The following is a 16,941-nucleotide window of genomic DNA, read 5'->3' on the forward strand; positions in this document are numbered from 1 at the left end:
CCGGCCCCCCTTCTCCCATCTGTATTACCTCTGCCTCTTCTAATCCGGCCCCTCTTCTCCAATCTGGATTACCTCTACCTCTTCTAATCCGGCCCCCCTTCTCCCATCTGTATTACCTCTGCCTCTTCTAATCCGGCCCCCCTTCTCCCATCTGTATTACCTCTGCCTCTTCTAATCCGGCCCCCCTTCTCCAATCTGGATTACCTCTGCCTCTTCTAATCCGGCCCCTCTTCTCCAATCTGGATTACCTCTGCCTCTTCTAATCCGGCCCCCCTTCTCCCATCTGTATTACCTCTGCCTCTTCTAATCCGGCCCCCCTTCTCCCATCTGTATTACCTCTGCCTCTTCTAATCCGGCCCCCCTTCTCCAATCTGGATTACCTCTGCCTCTTCTAATCCGGCCCCTCTTCTCCAATCTGGATTACCTCTGCCTCTTCTAATCTGGCCCCCCTTCTCCAATCTGGATTACCTCTGCCTCTTCTAATCCGGCCCCCCTTCTCCCATCTGTATTACCTCTGCCTCTTCTAATCCGGCCCCTCTTCTCCAATCTGGATTACCTCTGCCTCTTCTAATCCGGCCCCCCTTCTCCCATCTGTATTACCTCTGCCTCTTCTAAACCGGCCCCCCTTCTCCAATCTGGATTACCTCTGCCTCTTCTAATCCGGCCCCCCTTCTCCAATCTGGATTACCTCTGCCTCTTCTAATCCGGCCCCTCTTCTCCAATCTGGATTACCTCTGCCTCTTCTAAACCGGCCCCCCTTCTCCAATCTGGATTACCTCTGCCTCTTCTAATCCGGCCCCTCTTCTCCAATCTGGATTACCTCTGCCTCTTCTAATCCGGCCCCTCTTCTCCAATCTGGATTACCTCTGCCTCTTCTAATCCGGCCCCCCTTCTCCCATCTGTATTACCTCTGCCTCTTCTAATCCGGCCCCCCTTCTCCCATCTGGATTACCTCTGCCTCTTCTAATCCGGCCCCCCTTCTCCCATCTGGATTACCTCTGCCTCTTCTAAACCAGCCCCCCCCTTCTCCAATCTGGATTACCTCTGCCTCTTCTAATCCGGCCCCCCTTCTCCAATCTGGATTACCTCTGCCTCTTCTAAACCGGCCCCCCTTCTCTAATCTGGATTACTGCAATAGTCTCTTTCTGCTGCTTCCAGTGCCACCTCCCTCCTTCGACTCAAACCCACAATGGCTCCCATCTCCTGCCACACTGTGTACAAGCCCGCTACCTCGTATTACAGTATTACATCCGTATTAGCTGCTGCCCACTCTCGGCTCCTCGTCTTTACTCTCTGTCTTCACGGCTGTTACTCTCCCTCTTCTCTCACTCCACTACCGCGTCTGCACTTGCTGCTTCTGAAATATCCCAACATCGGGTTCCATCTCTAGGCCTTCAATATTCCCTCTACCCAGGCTGTTCTCCCGCTCACTCCTTCCAGCCTTGGCTCAAATGTGACCTTCTGAAGGAAGCCTATTTAAAACGGTACACCTGTGCCTCACCCCTGTACAAACTTCTTGTTCGTTTTCTGTCTCTCTTTGCTAAAATATAAGCTCCATGAGGGCAGGGATTTTTGTTCATGCTTAGATGCTCGGCATCTAGAAAAGTGGTTGGCAAACAGTAGATGCTTACTGTTAAGTGCATAAATAATTCCATGGGGATTTTAAAAAATAGGACTTGGTAGACCAAAGAGACCACTTTTACTGAGCGGTAGAAGTGACTTCAAAACTAACTAACAACAGGGGTGCCTGGATGGCTCAGGCAGCTAAGTGGCTGACTCTTGATCTCAGCGCAGGTCTTGATCTCAGGGTCGAGCTCAAGCCCCACACTGGGCTCCGTGCTGGGCGCGAAACCTACTTAAAAACAACAACAACAACAAAACTAACAAACATGGCATGATACAATGAAACAAACAAAGCCAAATGAGCTTTGAGACCTCAGATAGGAATGGGGGAAGACTAAGACGAACATTGAATATCATAGCATTTGGGGGGCACATGGGTGGCTCAGTTGGTTGAGCATCTGACTCTTGATTTCAGCTCAGGTCATGATCCCGGGCTGGTGGCATGGAGCCCCAGGTCAGGCTTCTTGCTGAGGGTGGAGCCTGCTTAGGATTCTCTACCCATCCCCTGCTTGCATGCTCACGATCTCTCTCTCAAGAAAGAAAAATCCTAACATTTAAAAAAATTAGGAATGCTCCCAAGCTCCTAGCTTCAATTACAGTCTAGTCTTTCATGCTCCCAAAGACAAGCTAAGGAAGACAAAGCTACTCGTTTAAAAGTAAAGATTTAAGAATTACAGCAACATGGGGGGACTGGCTGGCTCATTTGGTGGAGCAGGTGACTCTTGATCTTGGGGTTGTGAGTTCAAGCCCCACGCTGGGTGTACAGATTATTTAAAAATAACATCTTTAAAAAAAGAGAGAATCATGGCAACCAATTTCCATCCTTAAGTGAATTCAGTTTTTCCTAGTCAGAGACATGAGTGGGAATCCTAGAATTCTAAGATAAGTATTACAAAGTCCTTGCTTTTCTAGTCTATCACATACTCAACAGGAATCATGGACTGGTCTCTCTTCCTTTTCTTCCTCACCTTTCCTTCCCAGGAATCTGAAAAATAGGAATCTTCTATACGTAGCATGAGTTAAAATTCTTGGGGTGCCTGGGTGGCTCAGTCGGTGAAGTTCAGGTCATGATCTTGCAGTCTGTGGGTTTGAGCCCCACATCGGGCTCTGTGCTGACAGCTCAGAGCCTGAAGCCTGCTTGGGATGCTGTGTCTCCCTCTCTCACTTCCTCTCCCCCACTTGGCTCTGTTTCTCTCTTTTTCAAAAATAAGGAAAAAAACACTAAAAGAATTTTTTTTAATAAATAAAATAAAATTCTTAAGAATTTTTTTTATAAAGACAACGCTGCAGAAAATGTTTCCTTCCAAATGACCAAAAACAGTAACAAATAATTATTTACCTGATCTTTTTGAAGGTATTCCCGTTGGAGAACAATTAAACAATAGATTGTTAATGCCTTCCCTGCTAAAATGTGTGTGTGTGTGTGTGTGTGTGTGTGTGTGTGTGTGTGTGTGTGTTTGTATCTAGGAGTAACAAGCAATTGCCAGCAAAGCTAGCATAGGAAAATCAAATACTCTGCCTATTTACACATGATTCCCTGAAGCCATTCCTGATTAAATATTGTACCATTTCAATCTTCTTACTGGAGATATCTATTAACTAGGACTGCTTGTGAAGCCAATGAATTTATCATATAATTACATGTACCCTATACAAATTACTTCTCGATGACCTCTACTCACAGAAATAAACCAAAGAGGCATGACTGGTTCATTATAAATCCACATGAAGATTTCTCCAGGAAAAGGCATTGAGAACAAAGTCCTGAAGGATCTTAAGCTGCACCTGAATTTAATTTTCAGCAGGAAGTAATCACTTCTGTTCTGAACTCCTAATGCATTTGCAGGAGCTCCTATGGCATGAAACGCTCTCTTATCACTAAGTAGCTATGTGACCTTGGACCAGTCACTGCCATTCTCCCTGCCTCAGTGTCTTCATGTATAAAATGAGACACTTGAACTAGGTGACTTCAAAAGTCTCTTCCAGACCTGACGTTTCCTCATTTCGTAATTATAATCACAAGGGCACACTTTATTTCACCCATCTTTTCAACACAAGAAGAGCATTTGATTTACTTCCGCATCCTCTGCAGTGTCTAGAACAGTTAACTGAACCTCCTTGAGCAGCTGCTTGACAAACGTGTTCAAGGATCCAGAAAACAGTACAGTTGGCTGAAATTTCCTTTCTCTTCACTCCCTTAAAGCCTTTTCTAACCCTAGTCGTGATTTTAACCCAAGTGGCTCTCTTTCAAAGTCCACCCTTACCATACTTCTGGCAGGATTACAAGGAGGCCAGAGAAGTAAACATATCCCTTGTCACCTGGAAAAAGTCGTCTGGAAGAAATGCATCCACCGAAAACAGGTTCAAGGCACATGCTTTGTAAGCCATCTGACCCAACACCACAGCCGGAGACCTAGAGAGAGGTTCCATTTCATAGAATAAGCTTATCTAATGCATTCCAATCACCTGAGAGCATGTGTAGGAAGCTATAGCGGATGTCGCGGTGGGGGGAGAGAAGTGAGGTGGCGGGAAGAAGAGGAGAGGATACAGGACCTGCGAGGAGGAGCAAGTAGAATATTCCCTTCACTTTTCCAGAGGTGGACACTTTAGAAACCCAAATCCCAGAGGGAGCTGTACTGCAAGGGTAGAAAATATCTGCTCATAAGGCACTTGGCCTTCACTGTTAGGACTCTGAAGCCAGTATGTCTGGGTTCAAATCCCACCTTTGCTCATTAATAGCTATACAACCGTGTAAAAGTTAGTCATCCTCCTGTGCCTCAGTTTCCCTATCCGTAAAATGAGGAGAACAGCAGCACTTGGTTCACAGCGTTGTTACGGGAATAAAATGGGTCAATACATGTCAAATGTTTATACCGATGCCCAGCACACAGTAGGTGCTCAATAAATGAGAGCTCCTGGTGTTGCTGCTGTTATAATCATGAGAGCTCTGGGATTCTCGGGGGGCTAAGAGAAGAAAGGAATCCCTCTGCTCTTACGGATTTGAACTCTGCACTTCCCTCCTCCAGACGACAGTCAGTTGCAAGGCTAAACCTTCATATGTTTATGTAGACTTGTATACTTTATCAGTCTTAACTACTCCCGACCACAGAAACTACTCATTAAAAATCTAAATTCCTTTCTGAACGACATTCTAGGCTTCAAAAAAGACTTGATCACCCACGCTCTGGGAGCACAAAAGGACTATTAAAACTGTGGGGCTGAGAGGAGGTGGGAACACAAAGACACCTTTGTAGCAGCCTGAGCTATCACATACCACTGCCTCAATTTTAGAGAGTTGCCTCCTTAAGAAGGAAACTAACAAACTCCATTGTTCCTTCACATCAGAGTTCTTGGATGTGATCATTCTTAAATCCTTGGCAACGCCTTATTAGAGATCAGAGGATCTCCATTCCTTCCATTAGGACAGCATCAAATCCCCTTCAAGCAATTTTCTTAGGTCAGCATCATTATTTACGATGCCAGAGAAACTGCTAAAATTTCCAAATGCTCAACTAGTTCCTTGTTCCGGGCTGAAGACGTAAGGTGAAAGTTGGAAAATGTCTTAGCCACCCCGAGGCAGTGTTTGAGATTGGGAAATGGGAAGAAATGTGAAGAGAACCACGAGAACGTCCTTTTAAGATCCCTTTTCCAAAAACGGCCATGTTAGTAAACGAAAAGCATACAGCGATAACGACATCCAATGAAAAAAATCGTTTTCAGAAAGCACTGACCCTTAAAAGTTCCAGGTTTTTCCCTGATGGGACATCTAGAACTCTGCTCTTGCAAGCATCTTCCAGTAAACAGGTCGAAGAGATAGACAACAGGGTTAATACCGCATCTTGTACCCCTCTGTCAAATGATCAGGCAAAGAACGAAGTCAGCGTGGTCACGCCATCCTGGATCTGCCCAATTGTCTCAGGAGCCTGTGCTGAAAAACAGCGGAGACCCTGCACCCAGAGCAACTGAACAACACAGGAAGGAAAGTTCCGGTAGGCCGCGAAAAGGTAGCCTAGGGTCTCTGTTCCAAGGGGACCAGGTTTCGGAAACTGCAAGAACAAGTTCACCCACAGCACCCCTTTTAGGACTCGAACTGCAGCAGCGCTTATAGGGGACTGGAGAGTCTCCTAAAAATAGAGGACTGTCTGCTCACAGAACCTACTCCAACCGCTTCCGGCAAGGAAGGACAGTAGTCAAATCTGTATGAAGCCAAGAACAAGTCCATGTTTGACAAATCACTCCCATCAAGACAGTGATGTCAACCACAATAAAGGAGTTTGGCAAGACGGGCAGCGTGCACCTGTGGGAACCGGGAAAGATTTGACAGATTTTTGTTTTCCTAGCCCTTTATCAGCAAGTTAATTATAGCAACTGCACCGTCTACTCTGAGCTTTAGAGAAAGGAGGTTGGCTGTATGAAACCAAGATCTGTTCTCCTGGGCATGAGAAAGACGGAATGACAGTGGTGCTTACACGCGAAAATACTCCATCTGCATCCCGTGTAACAAAGAGTTGGGCAGCGCCCCGAGACGAGAAAGAGGTATGTTCTGCAGAGACATGGGTGCGGCAAACCTCAAGAGGGCAGGCAACACCGTGTACACACAGATGCACGCGCACACATGAGCACACACGCGCACACACGCGCACACCTCCAGAGCCTACACAACTCTGGTCGTGTTACACTCAGAGCTGCGTCTTCACAGGGCAGACTGTACCTTCACAGCTATAACTATACACCGCCACCGCTGAGCGCTCCACGAGGTTTTCATCGTGATGCCAGCTCACGGCCATTTTCCCCATGCCAAAGTAAGGCTCCTCTTTCAGGTATGGCATTTTCTGGGGATCCATGAAATTCAACAAAGTGACGTTGTACGCCGCTCTGTTCTTAATGTCCACCTCATCCTGCCCATCGAAGGACCCCATACCGACCCGGGGGAAGTCTGGCCCTATACACACTGGCACGGCATCGATATTCGACTTCTCTTTGCAGGCGAGTTCTTCCAGAGCCTGGATGGTCTCTATCTGCAGGTAGTCATTGAGCCTGAGGAAGGTCTGACAAGCAGCCGCTATTTCAGCCTCCTCGTATCTCGTACTAGCACCCTTCACTGGCCAGGGTACCGTAAAGAGCCTGGTGTTCAGGTACTTGTAGGTGCAGCCTGGGTTTCCGATGAGGATGCGAGATACCGGAGTGAGCAAATCTTTGCCCTGGATCCTAACCAGGTCCCGAAAGAAGCAGCCATGCTTGTGCAGTGTGAGGAAGGCTTCTTGAACTTCTTTATGGAGCTCCTCGGGGACGCTGCCGGCTTCGCGGAGAATTAGTTTAGGATATTTCAGCTGCCACTAAAACAAAACCAAAGCAAAAATACGTGTTCATGGACAGCTATGATTTTATCATTTCCAGAAGTCTGTTTCTCTGTCGGCAGCATCAGGAGGAAAAACAACACAAGGTAGCGGGTGGCCTTTCTAAACAGGATTCACATCTCTCCAGCCTCAAGTGGAAGACTAAATAAAACAGTTACCATCGGCTATCCAGTCTGGATTTTAGCTTCTACAAGCCCAAGCTCAAAACAATCAATCGTTAAGATAAATAAAGTACTAGAATAATAATTTGTGCTTTGATCTCCCAGGGTCCCTCTACGGTCACTTCTCCCTGCCCTCAACCTGTCTTCCAACCTTTGACCCTCCAGACAACATGATTTTATTAATTAACCGCTTTAACACCTATTTAAGTGCCAGCTAAATGCTCAGTACTATTCTAAATCATGTATACACAGTAACTCATTCGCTGCTCCCAACATTATGTGGCAGCACCGTTATTATCTCCAGTTTTTAGATGAGAATCCAGAAGCACAGAGACATTTTAAACACTTGCCCAAAGTCACGTAGCTGATACGTGTTGGAGCTGGGATTTGAAGGCCTAGGCTCCAGAGTCTGGTTCCAGGGCAGACGAGACTGCCTTGCTTCCCAGTAAGTGCCAAACTGGTTTCTGCTTTAGTACTTTCACTGAAAGAGAAATCACTTCTCGTTGGGAATTAGATAACAAGTCCCATGAACACTAGAACCATGAGACTTTTGTTTACAACTATAATACTAGCGCCCAGAATGGATCCAGTAAATGTTGAATGAATGAGTGAATAAATGAGGTATTCTACTGTGATTCAGAAAGCTGTAATAATTCCACTGGGGTCACTGGGAGAGAATACTGTAGGATAATCCTTCCTCTAATATGGAAATGCATGGATTTATTGATGCAGTAGAGGACTTCATTACCCTGTCAGCGACCACTTCTGGCTTCTAGGATTTATGAACGGGTGACAAACCAGAGATCCCGGATTCTACACAATGCAATGAACTTTTTTTTTAACCAAAGCACAGGATTTTACATTTACCCCTGTAAAGTTTAATCTGATCGGTACCTTCCCACTACTGTACTGCTAACCAGTTTTGAAACACATTTCTTGGGGCACCTGGGTGGCATAGTCGGTTAAGCGTCCGACTTCAGCCAGGTCACGATCTCGCGGTCCGGGAGTTCAAGCCCCACTTCGGGCTCTGTGCTGACAGCTCAGAGCCTGAAGCCTGTTTCCGATTCTGTGTCTCCCTCTCTCTCTGCCCCTCCCCCGTTCATGCTCTGTCTCTCTCTGTCCCAAAAATAAATAAACGTTGAAAAAAAAAATTAAAAAAAAAAAAAGAAACACATTTCTTCTATGTCTTCATTTAATAATTACCATTTATATGATAAACAGGGTGAGACCACTTATTCCTCCATACATTTTTTCATTCATTATGTGTCTACAGAGCACATGAGACAGAGATAAGGTTCCTGCCCTCACAGAGTTTTCTAGCAGATCAGGTAATAAATAAGGAAAAGCAATCTCAAAATGCATTAAGTACTAGGACAGAAACAAACCACTGGGATATCATTAGATGAGGAAAGACTCTCTAAAGAGCTGGCAGTTAAGCTGTGATCTTCAGGAAAAGGCCGCATCAGCCATGTGACAAGCTGGGGAGAGAGCTTTGCGGGGAAGAGACCAAAAACTACACTGGCGCTGAGGACACCAGCCCAATCTTGAGACAAAATGGCGGCAAGTTTTACTTGAGCCAAAGAGCCAAAGCAGAGTGACGTGGTGAGGTTGAAGGGAAGACAGAGGCTGGACCACAGGAAGCCTAGGAGGTCAAAGTAGGGAACCGGGATTTACTCAAAGTGCACTGGAGGGCTCAAGGGGAGAAGAGTAATTTGATTGACCTTTTATAAAAATCACTCTTAGTTAAAATATCGGGCATGGATTGGAAAGAGGTAAATGTGAAAGCGGAAATTCTATTAGGTGCTATCACAGCCATCCCAGGGGAAAGAGATGATGGTCTGAATTAGAGACAGAGACAAATGGACGGGTAAAATACATACTTTATAGGCAGAGCAAAAGGAAGTGCTTATGGATTAGATGTGAGGGGCAAAGAAAGGAAAGCAATTACAGGCGACTAGTAGATTCCTGGATTTAATGACTAAATAAACAACTTACCATTTTTTGTTTTAAATGAGAAAGACTGGGACAAAACAGGAATAGTAGGTGGAAGAATTGGAAGGAATGAGGAGCTCTATTTTGGAGCCGTAGCCATTAAGATACCTTCAAAATCTTTGGGAATACAAGCTGGTGCAGCCACTCCAGAAAACAGTATGGAGTTTCCTCAAAAAACTAAAAAGAGAACTACCCTCGACCCGGCAATTGCACTACTAGGCATTTATCCATGGGATACAGGTGTGCTGTTTAGAAGGGACACATGCACCGCCGCGTTTATAGAAGCACCATCAACAATAGCCAAAGTATGGAAAGAGCCCAAATGTCCATCGATGGACGAATGGATAAAGATGTGGTACATATATGCAATGGAGTATTACTCGGCAATCAAAAAGAATGAAATCTTGCCATTTGCAACTACGTGGATGGAACTGGAGGGTATTATGCTGAGTGAAATTAGCCAGTCAGAGAAAGACAAATATCATACGACTTCACTCATATGAGGACTTTAAGAGACAAAACCGATGAACATAAGGGAAGGAAAACAAAAATAATATAAAAACAGGGAGAGGGACAAAACAGAAGAGACTCATAAATATGGAGAATAAACTGAGGGTTACTGGAGGGGTTGTGGGAGGGGGGGATGGGCTCAATGGGGAAGGGGCATTAAGGAATCTACTCCTGAAGTCATTCTTGCACTATATGCTAACTAACTTTGATGTAAATTTAAAAAAATAAAAAATAAAATTAAAAATTAGTTTTTTAGAAAAAGATACCTACGAAATCTTGAGGTAAAAATAGCAAGGGGACAACTGCACAGACACACCCAGAGCTCAGAGGGGCAAGTGGAGCTAGGGAAATCCAGGTGGCATTTGTCAGCACACCTTTGTTGCTGTTGTTTTTTAATGGTTTTAATTTTTGATTTATTTTATTTGAGAGAGAGAGTGTGTGCGCGAGTGGGGAAAGGGGGCCAGCAAGAGAAAGAGAGAATCTCAAGCAGCCTCCACACTCAGTGCAGAGCCCGACAGGGGGCTCAATCCCACGACCCTGGGATCATGACATGAGCCAAAATCAAGAGCGGGAGGCGCTCCCGGCACATCTTTGGTTTTGAAACACCTGGAAATGGATGAGCTCTCTCGAGGCAACAGCACAAATACAGAAGGGGGCCCGCAGCCATTGCCTGAGCCACAGAGCAAAGGAGCAAAAGAGACTTTTGGGGGAGAAAACCAGGAGAGGGTATTACTGCAGAAGTCAGAAGAGAGGAGCATTTCAAGAAGGATGGCATAGGCAGCCGCCCCCGGGGGGCCAAGCAAGATGAGGCCAGAAAGTACCCCCTAGATGCGGCAGCACGGCCATCATCGATGCCCGTGACGTGAGCAACCTCAACAGGGCGCTGGCGATAAGAGTCCGAAGAGAGTTGGCTGGTGGTGGCATGAAAGCAGGTGGCACGTATGAAGGTCTGTCTCAGGGGTCGTGCTACGGAGGGGAACAGAAAAACACAGCGGCTGATGAAGGGCGATACCGCTCGAGGCACCAACCTTCCAGACTGGAAGACGGGAGGGTACAACCAGGGCTCGGGAGGATACTCCCGGGAACAAAACGAGAGGAGAAGGATGCTGCTGCACAACACAGGGTGACGAACTACAGGAGCAAAGGCCTTGGGTGTCTAGGGCAGGAGCCTCCCAGGTGAGGGGTGTGAACATACCCTGTGGGGCAACCCACTGGAGTTGGGGGGGAGAAGACGGTGGCACTGTTTTATTTTTAACCTGAAGAAAACAAAAACCGAGCTGCACCAAAATATGTGTCCACGTACGTGTGATAGATGGACACATACACGCACGTTTAATATGAGTACTGTGATGAAAAAGGCACCATATGGGGCGCCTGGGTGGCACAGTCGGTTAAGCGTCCGACTTCGGCCAGGTCACGATCTCGCAGTCCTTGAGTTCGAGCCCCGCGTCAGGCTCTGGGCTGATGGCTCGGAGCCTGGAGCCTGTTTCCGATTCTGTGTCTCCCTCTCTCTCTGCCCCTCCCCCGTTCATGCTCTGTCTCTCTCTGTCCCAAAAATAAATAAAAAAACGTTGAAAAAAAAATTAAAAAAAAAAAAGGCACCATATACAAGTAGTACTTACGTCTACTTTATGAGTAACCGCCAAAAAACTCCCTGAGACTTAGTCATTTGCATATTATCAAGTTTACAGCCCTATCCGAATCTAGACCTTCATCCTCCTCCCAGGGCTGGAGTCATTTCATATCCCTCTTGAGAAAGCCTGCTCTTGCATACATCTCCTCCCAACTGTGTGTTCAGTAATGCCGGCCTGGTAGCTTGAAATTGGCCATGGGGAAGTATTTACACCACAGAAATCAGGAAACACTGAGTCAACGCTGAAGGTTTTTTTTTGTTTTGTTTCGTTTTGTTTTCCCAGACAGCCAATTCTTTTTTTTTTTTTAATTTTTAATATTTATTTCTGAAAGAGAGAGAGAGACAGAGCATGAGCAGGGGAGGGGCAGAGAGAGAGGGAGACACAGAATCCAAAGCAGGCTCCAGGCTCTGAGCTGTCGGCACAGAGCCCGACACGGGGCTTGAACTCACAAACCGTGGGATCATGACCTGAGCCGAAGTCAGATGGCCAACCGACTGAGCCACCCAGGCGCCCCTTCAGACAACCAATTCTTAAACATTTAGTAGGATACCACTGTGTATGCTTGAAATGCGTTATGGACAGGAGTACGTGGTCAGAAAACATTTGGATCAGAGGAAAGATATTTCCTATATCGGAATAAACTGGGAGAAAGAAGATGCAAATTCAGATAGGGCCATAAACTTGATAATATGCAAACGACTAAGTTTTGGGATTTTGGGGGGGGGGGGGGGCGGGGAGAGGGGAGCACTTACAATTTTCACAGTGAAAATGCCAAACAAATCACTAGCTAAGAATGTGTGCCGGTCATTTGGGTTGTTTGCCAAATAGTTCTGGATTTCTCCCCTATCATCCAGGATTTGGGGCCCATGTGAACTTACACTTCCTAGCCCGCCTCATGCTGGATGAAACATGTCACTATTTCTGCCCAGTGAAAAATGCTGGCTGCCACTTCCAGCCTGGAGCACTTCACTGCCAGTGCCAGACCCTCTAGAACATTCTTTCTGGCACAGTAACCGGCTAGTGGCTGCTTGGATCTCTGAGTTACTACTTTAATGGGTAGTGACTCTTTGCCAACCCACAAATGATATGTAAAGTGAATAAGAAGTATTGTTGGGGGAAGCCACTGAGATTTGAGGGTTGTTTGTCACTACAGCATTATCTAGCCTATTCTGCCTAATCCAGAATGCAGGGAACAGAAGGTATGGAGGAAGTCTGGAAGTATGCGGAAGAAAAATGAATTAGTCAAGTCTGCATATGGAAAAATGACCTTACTAGGAAGGGACAGTAGGACTGCCCTGCTTCTCAGAGGGCCTATCTGAGGCGGGGGATCATAAACTTAAAGTTGACAAAGAGCAGACTTATGGGGCACACCACTGTGAATTGCCATTGAGACTGTCAGGGATGCATTTAGGATTTATAGTTTCTATACTCACTTATTCCATTTGCAAAAGAAGAAGAGAAATCTCATACTTTCTGTTCATGCAGCTCGTGAAGGGAGCGATGTAAGCTAGTAAGCAACAACAGAATATTCTGGAGCCAAGAGCAGTCACTCTAATTTTATCACTAAACTAACTATTCTCTGAGCAAGTCCCCAAACACTCGGTATGTTCAAAGCACATCTAACCAACAGCAGTGGTTCAGAAGGAAATTTCTCTATACTGTCTTAACAGTTCTGGGGTTCTTCTAAACAATCCTCAGTATAAGATATGAAACAAAATAAGAGAATTCCCAAGAACTTTATTTGGGAACACACCCACTCTGGGACTGGGAGAGGAGGAAGGCTGGAAATAATACACAAACACACATCTACATCTACCTACAGCTGCCATTGCTCAAATAGACAGTGGGGCTGGAGACTACAGAAGAGGTATTTAACACAGGAGAATAATTCTAAAGACCTGGGAAACTCACACAACCATATGCGTATCACATGTAAATACCTTGACATTAAAGAAAGCATTCCAAAAATAAAACAGTACAAATGATGTGGGAAAGTATCCCCCCCCCCCAATTTTGCACTGATCTCTCATCTGCCTTTCCCCTTTAACCACATCTGCCTCTTTTCCTACAGGTCTCAAGGGGCCAGCATTCAGCAACCCCCTTCGGACAGGCCCTTTCCCCCAAATCTATACCTGCCAGGACCTTCTCATCCTCCAGGCCACTTTCTAAAGAATCCTTCCACCCTCACGTACGTATCCCCGTTCCCCTTCATTACACTTCTCTTTCTGCTTTCACAGCACATGCCAATCCGTAACTGCTTATTTATTTCAACTACTATTTATTTTTATTTTTTTAATATGAAATTTATTGGAAAATTGGTTTCCATACAACAGCCAGTGCTCATCCCAACAGGTGCCCCCCCCATGCCCATCACCCACTTTCCCCTCCCTCCCACCCCCCATCAACCCTCAGTTTGTTCTCGGTTTTTAAGAGTCTCTTATGGTTTGGCTCCCTCCCTCTCTGTTTTTTTTTTCCTCCCCCTCCCCCATGGTCTTCTGTAAAGTTTCTCAGGATCCACATAAGAATGAAAACATATGGTATCTGTCTTTCTCTGTCTGACTTATTTCACTTAGCATAACACTCTCCAGTTCCATCCACGTTGCTACAAAGGGCCAGATTTCATTCTTTCTCATTGCCAAATAGTATTCCATTGTGTATATAAACCACAATTTCTTTATCCATTCATCAGTTGATGGACATTTAGGCTCTTTCCATAATTTGGCTATTGTTGAGAGTGCTGCTATAAACATTGGGGTACAAGTGCCCCTATGCATCAGCCCTTCTGTATCCCTTGGGTATATTCCTAGCAGTGCTATTGCTGGGTCATAGGGTAGATCTATTTTTAATTTTTTGAGGACCCTCCACACTGTTTTCCAGAGTGGCTGCACCAGTTTGCATTCCCACCAACAGTGCAAGAGTGTTCCCGTGTCTCCACCTCCTCTCCAGCATCTATAGTCTCCTGATTTGTTCATTTTAGCCACTCTGACTGGCGTGAGGTGGTATGTGAGAGTGGTTTTGATTTGTATTTCCCTGATGAGGAGCGACATTGAGCATCCTTTCATGTGCCTGTTGGCCATCTGGATGTCTTCTTTAGAGAAGTGTCTATTCATGTTTTCTGCCCATTTCTTCACTGGATCATTTGTTTAAAATCTCTCCTGCAAGCCTGAATCTCCCAGAAGAAGGACACGGTAGTGGCTTTATTCTCCACTTTATCTCCAAGCCCGCGGCTGGCTCAAATATAAGTGCTTAAGACTTGTTTCTAAGAGTAAAAGAAGAAAAGGTCTGAGACTGATAGAAAGCAGATAAGTGGGGGTCTGAGCTAGGAGTGGAGAAGAAGGCTGACTGCAAAAGGCAGGAGGGATCTTCTGGGCATTCTGGAAATGTTCTAAAACTACCATGGTGATAGTTGCACAACTCTGCCAATTTACCACAAATTACTGAACTGTATAATCTTAAAAGGTGAATTGTATGGTAGGTAAATTGTACATATACACAGCTCATCAATAAGCAGCTTTTAAAAGATGGATACATTTGGGGGCGCCTGGGTGGCTCAGTCAGTTACGTGTCAGACTCTTGGTTTTGGCTCAGATCATGATCTCATGATTCATTAGTTCAAGCCCCATGTCAGGCTCTGCACTGGCAGCATAGAGCCTGCTTGGGATTCTCTCTCTCCCTCTCTCTCTGTCCCTCTCCCCCTCTCGCTCTCTCTGTCTCTCTCAAAATAAATAAACTTAAAAAAAAATTAAAATAAAAAAATAAAAGGTGGATACATTTGAATATGCAAATTTTTTTAAATTCTACATGAAAAGAATTATAAAATAAAAAGGCAAACACTAACTGGAAAAAACTATTTGCCATCTATTTGGCAAAAATGGACAATATTCTTAATAAATAATCTTTCAAACTTAAATATATGTACATATACACATACAACTACCTATTTATCTATATATATTGATATCTATATATATCAATAAAGAAAATCACATAAATTAATGGAAAAGGCTCTTCAATACAGAAAAATACTGAACTGCCCCAAAGTCAATATTTTGAATAATTTGAAAAAAATACAAATTAACATAATTTGTATTATATTATATTTAATTTAGTTTTGCCTATCAAATTTGCAAAAAACAAAATTTTATCATAGTAATACACATTGCTGGTGAGGCAAAACCAAATACTCTAATAGTCTGCAATCAGGAATGCAAACTATTACAACTTTGCTATGGCCAGTTAGACATAATTTACCAGAACCTAATATGCTCATATCTTTCCATCCAGTTTTCCTACTTTTAAGAATTTATCATAGGGAAAGAATTAGAGAAACATACCAAGATTATAAGGATATTCATCATACTATTATTTATGATTAAAAGCTGAAAACCACCAAATGCCCAACAGGGGATTAGAGGTGAAATGGTATATTCATACAAGATGGAATACTAAAGTAACACACTTTAGGAAAAAAATCTGTACTGTTTTGTGAAAAACGTACATAACAAAATACTATTAAACAAGAAATTTAATAACCAGATATTTAGACAATAGGATCTCAGCTTTAACAGAAAACAAATGTAGACATGTAAATACAGAAAAAAAATTAGGGGAAAATACAGTCACAAATTGATGGTGGTTATCTCTAAGTGGTGAACCTGGACATAATTTTAATTTTCTTCTTTAGATATCTGTATATTTTTCAGATTTGCCAAAATAAATCTAAAATACCTTTTAAATTAGAACAGTCAAGGAATGGGTGCCCAGGTGGCTTTGTCAGTTAAGCGTCTGACTCTTGATCTCAGCTCAGGTCATGATGTCACGGTTCATGGGATTGAGCCCCGTGTTGGGCTCTGTGCTGACAGCGTGGAGCCCACTGGGGATTCTCTCTCTCTGCCCCTCCCCCACCAAAATAAATACACTTTAGAAAAAAGAAAATCAAGGATAAAATGTCATGTTCAAAAATTCTTAATTTTCATGACACTTCTTATATTTGCCAAGAGATTCTTTTTGATGACCCTGAATTTTCAAAAATGTTTCAATATAACTTCCTGTACTAATTTAGATCTGATTTAAAACGTTGTTGAAGGCTCTAGAAAATTATGATTTTAATGCAATAAATATAAATAGTATATTCGAACTGGCTCATTTGGTCACTATCTCAAAAAAAAAATCCAAGGGAAAAGTCCTCCATCCTAAATGCCTGATCTAATTATTTATAAAGTAAATAGGCTAGTGCCTGACACATAAAAATACCACGGAGTGTTTCTTAAATTTTTCTTTAACGAGAGCAAGTAACTCTGGGAAAGAACTCAACGTTAAATAATGGACTATTAACTCATTCTGCCAAACAAGCAAGTTTACTTTCCGTTCTGGACAGGTACATGTAAAACATCAGATATCACACAATGATCTGGAACTGCCGTCGGCAGATTTTCAGGTATGTTAGAATTTTTTTGTTGTTTAATCCCATGAAAGTTTTGCCAGGGAGTATGCACTCATGCAATTATATTAATAGTTGTCTGGTCACCTAATATATTTCTTGAGGTCTACAAAAGATTCCATCACCTAAATGACAATTATATAGTTTAATAAGCAGCTGGAAAGGCATCGTAGATATAAATTGCCAACATGCCAGGGCTTTTATCAATCTTTGACAGATGCAGA

General features: G+C 44.0%; 1 protein-coding gene across 4 annotated transcripts in view; it reads right to left on the bottom strand.

The window, feature by feature from the left end:
* The window catches only part of FTO (FTO alpha-ketoglutarate dependent dioxygenase), a 394,888-nt gene that overhangs the window by 259,923 nt on the left and 118,024 nt on the right, over positions 1-16,941 (bottom strand). For all 4 annotated transcript variants that reach the window (XM_086689419.1, XM_086689416.1, XM_086689417.1 and 1 more), the window contains exon 3: positions 6,335-6,959. In XM_086689419.1, the coding sequence (XP_086545545.1) occupies positions 6,335-6,959 (625 nt within the window). The remainder of the gene's footprint in view (positions 1-6,334; positions 6,960-16,941) is intronic.

This window comes from Puma concolor, chromosome E2, assembly GCF_028749965.1.
Source record: "Puma concolor isolate L17-30 chromosome E2, mPumCon1.1.hap2, whole genome shotgun sequence".
In the NCBI taxonomy this organism is placed as follows: domain Eukaryota; kingdom Metazoa; phylum Chordata; class Mammalia; order Carnivora; family Felidae; genus Puma; species Puma concolor.